We start from the raw sequence: 12,771 nt of genomic DNA on the forward strand, positions 1-12,771 counted from the left end.
CAGCGTGAATGTTCATGTCTTCTTGGTAATGAAGCCAATGTCTGAATGAACCAGCAAAGGAAGAGAGAGAGATTGCACTAGTAATGCTTCATCAATGAGAGAATGAATATGATGAGAAATGCTGCAGTTTTAATGAATGCTAATTAATACAATGAAAGTACTGTAACTAGGGGCCTTGAGGAGAAGGTAAGGTGCAATGCCACGCCCTGATTTGAAAAGCAGAACTGCTATGCTGCTTGGTTGACCCGTAGGCTTCCAGCATCCCTTCTATGAAGAATCAATATGCACCACATATGCTAGGAAAGGAACTTGAAACCCAAATGGTAGCCATACTGACCCTGGAGTTAACTGGATACTTTGCAAGTTGTGAAGCCTGAATTACCCAAGGATGAGACTGTTGTATTGTGTGCTAAGTCACTTGAGGAAGGTGAGGCAGTGCTCACCTCAGGAAATCAGGAGCACGAATGATCATGTGTTGGAAGTCGTCCAGCGAGAGTTTGCCATCATTGTCCAGGTCTGCCTCATCAATTACCTTCTCACAGACGAGACACACCTCCTCTGGGGTCAGCTCATGGCGGGTCAGCTTATTCAGGATCTTCTCCAGATCCGACTTACAGATATAATTGTCGTTATTAAAATCTGTCATGGCAAGAGCAGTCTTTAACATTTTTAACCCCCTTCATGATTGCAAAACCTCTCGCTTCTCTTCCCTGATGTCTGTCTATCACCCCACCTTCTCCTCTAAGTCTGCCTACTAGTGTGGATGTGCAGCAGGGGCGTAGCCAGACAGCAGATTTTGGGTGGGCCTAGGCAAGAAGTGGGTGGGCAACAAGTGTTCTTCCCCCTCCCCCCACCAAAAAAAAATATCTAAGATGGTGGGAAAATGCTTCTCTCCACCTTGGCAGTCTGCAGCAGGCTTGCACTGAAAACAGAACATGCGCAGGTGCCAGTATCGTGGAGAACAACGTTTTTGTTACCCTCAGAGGGAAGTCTTCAGCTGGCAGAGCTTGAGATCCCCAACAGCTACCACTAAATGTGTGCTACTGTTGGATGGGCCTGAGCCTCGGCCCATTCAGGCCCACCTGTGACTACGCCACTGATGTGCAGTCATTTAGAACAAAAAGCAAATAAAGAGAGCCTTTGTTGCATCATCTTGCGTCATCTCCTATCCAAAATGATGCAAGCAACAAATGTTTCAGTTCTCTTGCTTTAGCATGTGCTAAACGAGCAATTCTGGACGTGGACAGCTGAGGCCATGTTTATTTATGAAAACATTTTATACTGCACATACCAGACAAATGGATCTAAGCAGCATACAGACTAAAAGTACAATAACAAAATAAATGCCATGCCAGTAAATTTAGAGGGGAAAGAAACCATTCACACAAGAGCAAAGAAACAGATATACAAATGGTCAGAGAAACAGCAGGTCATGCTGGTTCTGCAACAGTATCAAGCTACCCAGATTCAGCTATAGGATACTAGTGTAACCCAGTTATCGGCATGCCATACAGAAAGACAGATTTGGATGGGTTGGAGTGGGGCTTCAATGATGGCTTCAGTAATTGGAGAACAAGGTCAGTGCAAGGCAGACTTCTACAGTCTGTGCCCCTGAAAATGCCACGGACAAATCAAGATCAAGTATGCATATGTAGTATCACATCATACCTTATAAGTCTATCTTGTCGGGCAGACTGGATGGATTGTACAGGCCATCATTGTCATCTACTATTGACTATGTTAAATGCACCCACAGTTACACCAGCCATGGACCTGCTGTAACTGCAGTCGTGTAAATGCGGCAGGGATATGCATGAGCTACAGTATTCTGTGAGTTCCATGTATTAAATGGGAGCCCTGTCCACTTGTATGTCCCCTTGCATTTGTGTGCTATGCCACTAACATACGCCTTTACAGAACAGGCCTTAGGTTCCCTGCTAGCTCTGTTGCGGGTATGTGTACCCCTACATACTTACCTGCAAATTCTATATAGTGCAACTAGAGCTGTGTGTGCAAATCTGGGTCTATTCTGATTTGCGCATGCAACTCAATTGGTTAACAATCCAATTAGCACCAATAATTGGATGTTAAGCAATTATATGCACTAATTAGAATTTACATGCACTACTCGCTAAGCATATTCTATAAAATAGTCCACGTAAATTCTACCGCATGGATCTCAAAAGTGGGCATGGCCATGGGAGGCGCATGAGTGGGTCATGGGCATTCCTAAAGTTTATGGGCAGTGTTATAGAATAACTCGTTCCATGCCTAAGGTTAGGCGTGGGCATTTACACCAGTTTTTCATTGGCATAAATGGCTACACTTAAATTTTAGTCACATGGACGGCGCTATGCTTATTCTATAAACTGCACCTAACTTTAGGTGCAGTTTATAGAATACATGTAGGTGTGTAAAAACAATTCAATAAAATGTAAAGGAACTACAAAAAAGACAGGAAAGACACAATCACAATCAAGAAGTACAATTACATCCAAGAATGACATTGTACCTGGAACCCCAACATCAGCATCCATCAGCTGCTACAGGTCACTGCCAGGACACCATGACAACTAAAAAAAATGAGTTCTCAAGGGACGATTCCCCACGAATAGCAGGACGGAGATCATTCCAAAGTTGTGGGGCAATGAAATAAAACGATGAGTGGCAGGTTGTCTCTTAATTAGCTTTTTTAGGGTTAAGAAGAAGAACTAACCTATGTGAGTTTAGGGATCTCAGTGCATGGTGAGGGGTGTAGGGGATAGTTAAGGATGACAGATAAGGGGGGGCCTGTATAATAAGCTTTATGAACTAGACATAAATTTTTGAATTAAATATGGAATGGAATCAGGAGCCAATGCAATTTAATCAACAGAGATTTGACATGATCAAATTTCCTAGCTTTAAAAAGTAAACGAACTGCGGAATTCTGCAAGTCTAGAGAATAGAAGCCCATGTACCAGAGAATGCAGTACAGGGAATTTGAGAACATTACATAGAAACCTAATCAAATAGACAGCACTAAAGCCTTTCTTCAATACAGATGTGATCTGATCCTGAAAAGAAAGGTGAGAGTCAATTGCTACCCCTAGGTAGGGAAAGGGAAATGGGACTTGATATACCGCCTTTCTGAGGTTTTTGCAACTGCATTCAAAGCGGTTTACACATATTCAGCTACTTATTTTGTACCAGGGGCAATGGAGGGTTAAGTGACTTGCCCAGAGTCACAAGGAGCTACAGTGGGACTTGAACCCATTTCCCAAGAATCAGAGTCCGCTGCACTAACCACTAGGCTACTCCTCCACTAGCAACATTCCATGTAGAAGCCTGCCCTTGCAGATCAGCAATGCGGCCGCACAGGCTTCTGTTTCTGTGAGTCTGACGTCCTGCACATATTCAGCTACTTATTTTGTACCAGGGGCAATGGAGGGTTAAGTGACTTGCCCAGAGTCACAAGGCGCTGCAGTGGGAATTGAACTCAGTTTCCCAGGATCAAAGTCTACTGCACTAACCACTAGGCTACTCCAAGGAAGATGAAGGAGTGATAGAATGATCAAGTAGGTGAACAGGCAGAGTTGGTGTAGGAAGAGACCTAGAAATCCAGCAAAGTACAGCTTTGCTAGGGCTGAGAACCAGTTTGTGTTCTTGCATTTATGCTGTGAGAGAATGCAAACATGATTGTAGGGGACTAACTTTACATGGTCATGCTCCTGAATATATGTTGTCATTATTTACTCTTCTTTGATGGGGTAATACCATGAAACGACAGAATACTTTACTTTTTACATCTCCTTTCTTCAAAATGTGCTAGATTCAAGACAGTTTTCCAGTTCTCATTTGTTTTTGTTTTTTTATTTATTTATTTATTTATATTTTGCAATACATTCACAAGAATTTCTTGCAATAGAAACATGAGGGTAACACCAATAATACAAAGCAAATACATTTACTAGAAATTAATCCTCTCTTCTTAGACCACTAAAAGAAGGAGGGGAATTCTTAAAGTTGAGAAGAACACTAGAATAATATTTTAAATAAGCAAACAGGCCTGAACGCTAATCCACGTTTAAACTATATTTCTCAAAACTTTCCCTAGGGGTCACTTGACAATTTTCTTTAATTCAACAAAACTTTTCAGCTGGTCCGGATCATAAAATATATATTTGTTACCCTTATATTTTACCAAACATTTACACGGATACGATAATAGGAAACTAGCTCCCAGCAATTTAGTCTCTTCTCTCAATGCAAGAAACTTTTTACGTTTTTCTTGAGCAGCTCTTGTCACGTCCGGGTATATCCACACTCGCGCTCCAAGGAATTCTTTAAGAGCATTTTTAAAGTATAATTTCATAATTGAGTTAACATCCTGCTCAAAAACAAAGGATGCTAACAAAGTAGTGCGAGATTGAACATCACTCATAGACTGTTCCAAAAAAGCTGTCAAGTCTTGTAATCCAGGAGGTTGTGTAGGTTGATTTTCTGATTTTCTGTTCTGCTCCTCTTTTTGCGGAATTGGGAGATAATATATTTTGTTAATCGGAGGCATCAAATCAGAGGAGTAATTGAGAACTTCAGACAGGTATTTTTTAAATAGTTCAAGTGCACTCACCTCTGGGATTTTTGGAAAATTTATTATTCTCAAATTAAGACGCCTGTTAAAATTTTCAAGCTGGTCTAATTTATTATGTAGAATAATTTTATCCTTAATCAGGCTGTCTGTAGAATTTTTTAATGAATCAATTTCTTGTTGAAAAACAGTTCTCTGAGAACTCACTTCCTGCCGTATCTTTTCTACAGAGTCATTCAGGAAATCAACTTTTGTTACCAAAGAAGTTGTATCCGAAGCAGCTTTCATAGTAATTGTAGTTAAATGCTGTAACATTGCCCAGATACTTCCCAGGGTTACCTCCGCTGGAGCAAAAAGCTCCCGTTGTAAATCTTCTGCAGTCTTTCTGGGTGAGGCTCCATCCACTGAGGTTTCTTCGGCGCCATCTTTGGACGCCGCCAAAAGCTCCACCTTCCCCCTGAGGTCTGCAGGACACGGAGGAGGATTGAGATCCGGGGAGGAAAGTGTGGTGTCATGCTCCAGGGGAATCGTCGCTCCTCTGAACGTTCCCTCAGCAGAGCTCCCTTTCGCCCTCTCCCGTGGAGTACTCGTGGCGAAACCATCGAGGGTCGTCTGGACTGTTTGGGCAGCCGCAGTCGCAGATGGTAGGCTTTTGACTACCCCCTTTCTTTTTGTATGCGGCATCTCTAATCACTGAAACTTTCAAATAAAGGGTAAGTCCAGGGAGCCTCGGTGATCGCTACCGAGTTGCGTCCGCCATCTTGGAACGCCCCCCCCCCCCCTCAAAACTACACACTTCTATTTGTTCTCATTTGTTTTTATGGGAATAAAATTCTGGAATAAGCCTCTATGTATCCTTGGATCTTTCAATAGTCTCTTGCTATTTAGAAAAACCCTCAAAGCATGGCTATTTGAGAAATTTTTGAAATAAGTCAAATTTTGGATTCTCTCATAATTTATTTTTGCCCTTTTTTTTCTTGATTGTTACTTCCAAGGTATGCCTGGTTCTTTTTGATGTAAAACGCATGAAACCGGCAAGGTTGTTGCGGCATAAAGTACTGTTTAGTTTAGTTAGTTTAGTATTTGATGAAAGGAAGTTGAGAAAACATCATCCACATAAAAGTAGAAGTGGATACCTAGCTGATATAATATTTAACCATCTCTCTGACCTCATGTGCACCTTTCTTTAAATTAGTCACCTTATTTTCTAACTCCTCTTACTCTCTTATGTTCTATTTTTGCTTATACCCTTTACTGTCAATTAAAATGTTCTATTACATATTGTGTTGACATTGTAAGAAGTATACTATGCCATACTTTGTATTGTTATTTGAATATTTTTACTGCTGTAATTGCCTATTGTTCATGTTTGATCTATTCTTACTGTACACCGCCTTGAGTGAATTCCTTCAAAAAGGCAATAAATAAATCCTAATAATTTTTTTTTAATGACTGGAGAAGAGTGGCCAAGGGACTAAGCAAAATATTGAAGAGCAAAGAAAAAAGTACAGATCCCAGGGGGAACCCCACAAGACAGGATAGGAAGCGGACATACCGCCTGAAGGTCTCGTTCTGAAAGAGTGTTCCTGCAGAAAGGAAGAAAACCAAGAAAGGACGGATCCAGACAGTCCGATAAAGATGGCATAAAGGAAGGGAATGATCCATAAGATCAAAGGCAGCGGAGAGGTCAAGCAAAAAGTAGATAGATATTACTCCTATCAAGAACAGAATGGAGATCACTGAGGAGTGCAATAACAACTGTTTGCTGTTGTATTGTCTAAACCAGCCTGACAGAGATGAAGAACCACAGATTGTTTGGTGTATGACCAAAGGTGAAAGAAAACAAGCTTTTCTGTTAACAAGAAAACAAAGATTAGACACCAGCCTGTAGTAACAGGTAGTACTGGATCTAAAGATGGTGGTCAAGGGGCTTGTAAATTGAGGTGCCCTTCACATGGTTTTACTGCATGTTAACAGGATTTGACTTAGACTAAACCATTTAGCATGGAGAGCAAGGTGATGGAGAACTAAGAGTCACAATCTTCTGTTAGTGGCCTAATGAATGGATCATTTTTAGATTTTACCAGCCTACTACTGGGCTGATTCTGCTACAGGGATCGGTGGGGGAAGGTGTGCCACCAGCTCTGTTGGAAAGCGATGTCTCATTTAGCCTTCATTGTCTGTGAGGACTATTTGGGGTCTTGGTTGAGGGAGGTGGAAGACCACAGCGAGTTACCAGCTAGAGTTGGGTCACTGCAGGCCGCATTGGAAGGAAAATGGACCCCTTCAGGACAGGTAGTGAGATTTCTGCAGATATGGTAATGGGCTTGGAGCAACCTGCTAAAGTAGCATGGAATTCAGAAGGCAAAGATGATTCTGTAACTTCTTTTTGCCTCAGAAACCTCTTACGCTAGAAACTTTGTGGGAAGCCATAGGCTAGCTAGATCAATCCATGTTTTTATTGCAAGCAGTTTCATTACAAGTATAGAATTATTTAACCAAGTTAAGCTTGTTGGAAGTGAAGGCTGTGGAGGTGGACCAGCACGTGGATGTGATAGAGACTGTGGTGAAAAAGATATTAGAAAATTAATCTTTTGTTGTTAGAGCAATGTAGATGCAGACAGAAGACTGAAAATTTGGAGTGCGGCATTGGACACCGAGAGATACATTTTCCAAAATTGCTCCCTGCAGCTCTGATATCCTTGGTTTGGAGATATATATTGGAAATATTGAAAATCCCTCAGCAATGTTATCTGCTTATCTCCTGGGCCTATTACCAACTTATGTCTAAAAACAGGAATTTAAATCGGACTCAGGAGGCTGCATTTGATTTATCTCTTGGCTCCGTCAATTAAACTCAAGTATTAGAGAAAGATGTGGATCTATTTATTTATTTATTTGTAGCATTTGTATCCCACATTTTCCCACCAATTTGCAGGCTACTTTGCTTGTGGTTTTTGTGTTGGAGCCTGGTAGGAACTGGATCCTCAGGTTTCTTATAATTATATTTCTCTATATAATCATTAATGTAAAGACTTCATTCCAATTATATGTAAACTGTTACTCATTGTTTAGTTGTAAGCCACATTGAACTGAAATTTGCTTTTTTGGATAATGTGGGATATAAGAATGAATGAATGAATGAATGAATGAATGAATGGGAGACCCAGTTCCAAAAATGTAAGGTTTATATTTTTTCATGACCTAGCAAGAGACACACACACACACACACACAGCGACTGCCACCAACTCCGTCGCTGCCCGCCCCGCCGCCGCATAAGATACCTTTTTGCGGTGGGGGTCCCCGAACCCCGCCAGCCGAAGAGAGTCTTCTTCAGCGCCGGTGTAGCACCTTCGTTCAACGAAGTTCCTGCAATCAGCTGTTTTGACGCCTTACGTCCTGCACTGTGCATGTAGCCCTGTGCAAGATGTAAGGCATCGAAACAGCTGATCGCACCAGGAACTTCGTTGAACGAAGGTGCTACTCCGGCACTGAAGAAGACCCTCTTCGGCTGGCGGGGTTCGGGGACCCCCGCCAGCAAAAAAGGTATCTGATGTGGCGGCGTGGCGGGCTGCGATGGCGGGGGAGAGTTGGTGGCGGGAAGGGGTTCAAGGGGATCGTCGGCAGGCCGGCAGGGGGGTCCAATGTGGCGGCGGCGGCTCGGGGGGGCGGGCAGCTAAACAGTGCCCCCCCAGCTCGGGCTCTGGCCCCCCCTCCCGGCGAGGTCTGGCTACGCCCCTGCTTCTTATGCCTGTATGTTGCTTCATTCAGGGTCCCTTTTATTAAACAGCGATAAGCCCAATGTGAGCTTACCGCTTGCAAAACAGAAAGTACGGCCAGGCTACCACAGCAGCCCGGCGGTATTTCCCACCCCTATCATGCCGTCATATCCGGCGCTACAAAAATATATTTTTGTAGTGCCGGAGTATATCCGGCGGTAAGAGGGCAGTGCCACACACTGCCCGGTCAACACCGGGTAAGTGCAGGAGCCCTTATTGCTACCTCAATGGGTGGCGGTAAGGGCTCCCCCTCAAAAATGGCCATGTGGCAATTGCTTTACTTGCCACATGGCCATTTCCTGCAGGAAAGAGAGACTTCCCTTTTATCTGTTGCGATAAAAGGGGACCTCGGCACACATGAAAAACATGTGCCGATGCCAGACAGGCCCCCTTTTGTCGCAGCTTGGCAAAAAAGGGCCCTAAATGTGGAGCCAGAAGCTGGGGTCTTTTTGTTCTTGGAACAAATATTGGGGGCCAATATTGTTCTTTGTCTTCTTCCTAAATATTTTTGGGGTCCTGTTTACTAAGTCGTACTAGCATTTTTAGCATGCGCTAAAATTAGCACAGGCTAAATGCTAGAGTTGCCCATATGAGTGACTTACTAGCTCATTTTCGAAAGAGATCTCTGGCCATCTTCCGACACAAATCGGGAGATGGCCGGCAATCTCCTGAACCCGGCCAAATCGGTATAATCTAAAGCCGATTTTGGCCGGCGTCAACTGCTTTCCATCGCGGAGCCGGCAAAACTTCAAGGGGGCGTGTCGGTAGGGTAGTGAAGGCAGGATGGGGGCGGGATAGGGGTGTGCTCACGAGATGGCCGGCTTCGCCCGATAATGGGGGAAAAAAAGCCAGGCTTGATGAGCATTTCGCTGGCTTTACTTGGTCCCTTTTTTTCACGACCAAGCTTACTCCCCAAGTGGTCACCAACCCCCTCCCACCCAAAAAAAAACCCAAACTTTTTTGCCAGCCTCTATGCCAGCCTGAAATGTCATACCCAGCTCCCTGACAGCAGTATGCAAGTCCCTGGAACAGTTTTTAGTGGGTGCTGTGCGCTTTAGGCAGGTGGACCCAGGCCTACCCCCCCCCCCCCATACCTGTTACACTTGTGTTGGTAAATGGGAGCCCTCCAACCCTCCCCCAAAACCCACTGTACCCACATGTAGGTGCCCCCCTTCACCCCTTAGGGCTATGGTAGTATTGTAAAGTTGTGAGTAGTGTGTTTTGGGGGGGCTCAGCACACAAGGTAAGGGAGCTATGTACCTAGGAGCTATTGTTATTTTTTTTTTTAATTTTTAGAAGTAGGATGCCCGGTTGGTGTCCTGGCATGTGAGGGGGGCCAGTGCACTACAAATGCTGGCTCCTCCCACAACCAAATGCCTTGCATTTCACCGGGTTTGAGATGGCCGGGCCCAGTTTCCATTTTGGCTGGAAAACGAAGCCGGCCATCTCCTCTACACCCGGCGATTGATTTAGCAGGCTCCAACCGTATTTTGAAAATACGGTTGGCTCCGCCCCCTTGTAGTGCCAGCCCCGAAGATGGCCGGCCAGCTATTTGGCTAGCGCTGTTCGATTATGCCCCTCTTAGTGTTTAGTGCATGCTAATCATAAGCGTGCGTAAAAAATACTAACGCGCCCTTAGCGCTGCTTAGTAAACAGGGCCCTTGATTTATTGTGATATTCTGATTATTGGACTCCTACAATTTCTGCAACAAGATATTTTCGTTAAGGTTAATTGTTTCTTGAGATACATTTTTAAAAAGTTTAGCATTTCGAAAGCACCAGGAACAAACCAACCAGGTGAAATAAATAAATAAATAAATAAAATGATCATTTGTATAGGTTTAACCCCTCTCTGGCAGTTTAGGTAAGCTAAAAAAAAAAAAAAGTCAGTGGTCAGGTAATGCACCCGCAGGTGCCTGCAGGCTTATCTTTGTGAAATGCAAGGAGTTTCCATCTGATGCTAACAGCTAAAGCCAAGGGATTGGTATTTCAAAATGAATCTTTCACTCACCATAAATTTTAAAGGCATAATATGCTTTGAGATCTTTCGGTGCCATTTCACTCATCACTGAAAACATGTCCAAGAAATCATCTAATGTCATATTGCCTTCCCCGTCTGCGGAGAAGACCTCCGCTATCCTCTGACGGAATGGGTTGTCCTACAGGAGAAAAGTTAACGGAATTCTGCTGTATTCAGAAGCAAATGGCAAACTCAACAAAATCACTACTCTTTCTGCAGTACAGGCAGCAGCAGTGCAAGCATCCCTCACACACACAAAAACACATGGCACAGGACAAGTACTGCAACGGCAGCAGTGCAAGCAGCCTTCACACACACCACAGAACAGGTATAGCACAGGCCACAGACACGCAATCTTCCTTCATGCACATGCACACACATGCACCACAGAACAGGAAGCAGTAGTGCAAACATCCCTGACACACACCACAGGGGAGGAACTGAACAGGCAGCAGTGCAAGCATCCCTCACACACAAAAGCACACACATCACTGAACAGGTATAGCACAGGCAGCAGTGCAAGCTTCTTTCATGCACACACAGACACACTGCCCCACTACAGCACAGAAAGCAAAAGTGCAATCTTCCCTCACACACAGGCAGATGATCAAAAGCCTCGCGCTGTTCCAAACAGCGCTCTAAAATAGCAGTGGAACAGCGCATGCTGCTATTAGACCTATGATCAGAGATAATGCATGCAAATTTAAGCAGTGCAATTATCTCTGATTATGGGTAGAAGTGCGGGAGAATTGTGCCTGAGCATGCGCTCGGCACAATCCTCCCGCACTTGTTTGACAGGTGTGGGCTGGAGACCAATGAAAAGAGAAGGACGTCCATCGGAAGATGGACGGCCTCAATTGCCCTGTTGCAGGAACGGCCAAATTTCAAGGGGGTGGCGGAGGTATAGCGACGGGGCAGTTGAGGACGTCCAAAATTTGGACGTTTCTGCAATGGGCGTCTTTCTCATAGAACCATCTAATTTTGGACGTCCTTAACTGCCCATTGCAGAAACGGCGAAAATTTGGATGTCCTCAGCTGCCCCCGTCACAGAAACGTCCAAATTTTGGACGTCCTCAACTGCCCTCACTGGCAGGTTTGCTGTGGGGGGAATGGGGGCCTGCCAGGGCTCACCATTCCTCCCCAATGATCTGCAAACCCTAGTGCCAGCTAGAAGCTGGCGTAGGGTTTGTCGCAGCCAGTGACCCAATCTTTGGCGCGCTGGATGCTGATCATTGGGGATGAATGCGGTAAGTGCTGATTAGCATGCATTTGCAGGCTACTTGTGCTAAGAGCCCTCGAGTGCGTTGTTGCATGCGCTCGAGGGCTCTGATCATGGGGCGGTAGCAAACGCCAGTGCTAGTATGCCACTAACAGCCTCTAGCGCCGGTGTTTGCTTTTGATCATCTGCCTGACAGTCCCAATCACATACCTCAGGGCAGCTACCGCACAGCAACAGCAGCACACCCAAAGAACAAGTACACACTGCCCTCAAAAGCCAGAACACAATAACTAAAATTTTTGTCAAAACCCGCCAAATGCTGGAATGTTTAAATAACTGGAATTTAGTTTGTCCTAATAATTGTGGAACTCATGATAAAGGTCATATTTTAGATTTGGTGGCTTTTTCTAAGCACAGTTCCAGTAATATAGTGGAAATAGGTTCCCTGGTCTGATCCATTTCTTTTAGATTTTAATGTTTCCTGGAAAGACAGACTATGAAAAATACAAGGGCAGGAAAGACTGAATAAAATTATAAGAAATAAATTGGATTTTAAGTTTATTTTGGAATAGAATTAATGAGAAGTTGCTAGATGAGAAATTGTAGCCATCAAGTCTTAAATGTGATTGATAACTGGAATCTAATATATACTGATTTGCTGGATAAATTAATGCCTTTGAAAACAGTAATTAAAATTGTTAGAAAAGATTCTAAGTGGCTTGATTTGGAACTTTTATGTCTTAAACAAAAGTGTAGGTAGGAGATTGGAGAGACACTGGAGGAAAAAGAATACTTTAGAGTCTAAATTTAACTGCATTGTTGCAATTAGGACCTATAAATCTCACATAATTCTTAAGAAAAAGGAATGCTATTCTAAATTAATTGGGACAGAAAGAATGAAACAAGAAACAACTGTTTCTATAGTAAATGAGTTAACTAGAGTGAATGATTTAATTAGTCCCGTGGATTTAACACCTTCAGCTGATAGCTTAGCTTCACATTTCAAGATGAGGGTAGAACAATTAAGGGTTCAATTAAATCGCAATATTCAGGTTATTAAGATGGTTTCAGAAGTAGAAGGAGCTCCTATTGATAGAAGCTGGTCTGGTTTCCCTCTGATTACTTATTTGGAGGTTCATGATTTAAGAACATAAGAATAGCCATACTGGATCAGACCAATTG

The 12,771-nt window shown here is 43.6% G+C and overlaps 1 protein-coding gene across 1 annotated transcript in view; it reads right to left on the bottom strand.

Moving 5' to 3' along the window:
- CIB3 (calcium and integrin binding family member 3) overlaps positions 1-12,771 on the bottom strand; it is a 41,046-nt gene that overhangs the window by 3,524 nt on the left and 24,751 nt on the right. The window contains exons 4-5 of the mRNA XM_030218815.1: positions 10,362-10,509; positions 444-639 (exon numbers count right to left, since the gene is read on the bottom strand). Of these exons, the coding sequence (XP_030074675.1) occupies positions 444-639; positions 10,362-10,509 (344 nt within the window). The remainder of the gene's footprint in view (positions 1-443; positions 640-10,361; positions 10,510-12,771) is intronic.

This window comes from Microcaecilia unicolor, chromosome 11 (genome assembly GCF_901765095.1).
Source record: "Microcaecilia unicolor chromosome 11, aMicUni1.1, whole genome shotgun sequence".
Classification (NCBI taxonomy): domain Eukaryota; kingdom Metazoa; phylum Chordata; class Amphibia; order Gymnophiona; family Siphonopidae; genus Microcaecilia; species Microcaecilia unicolor.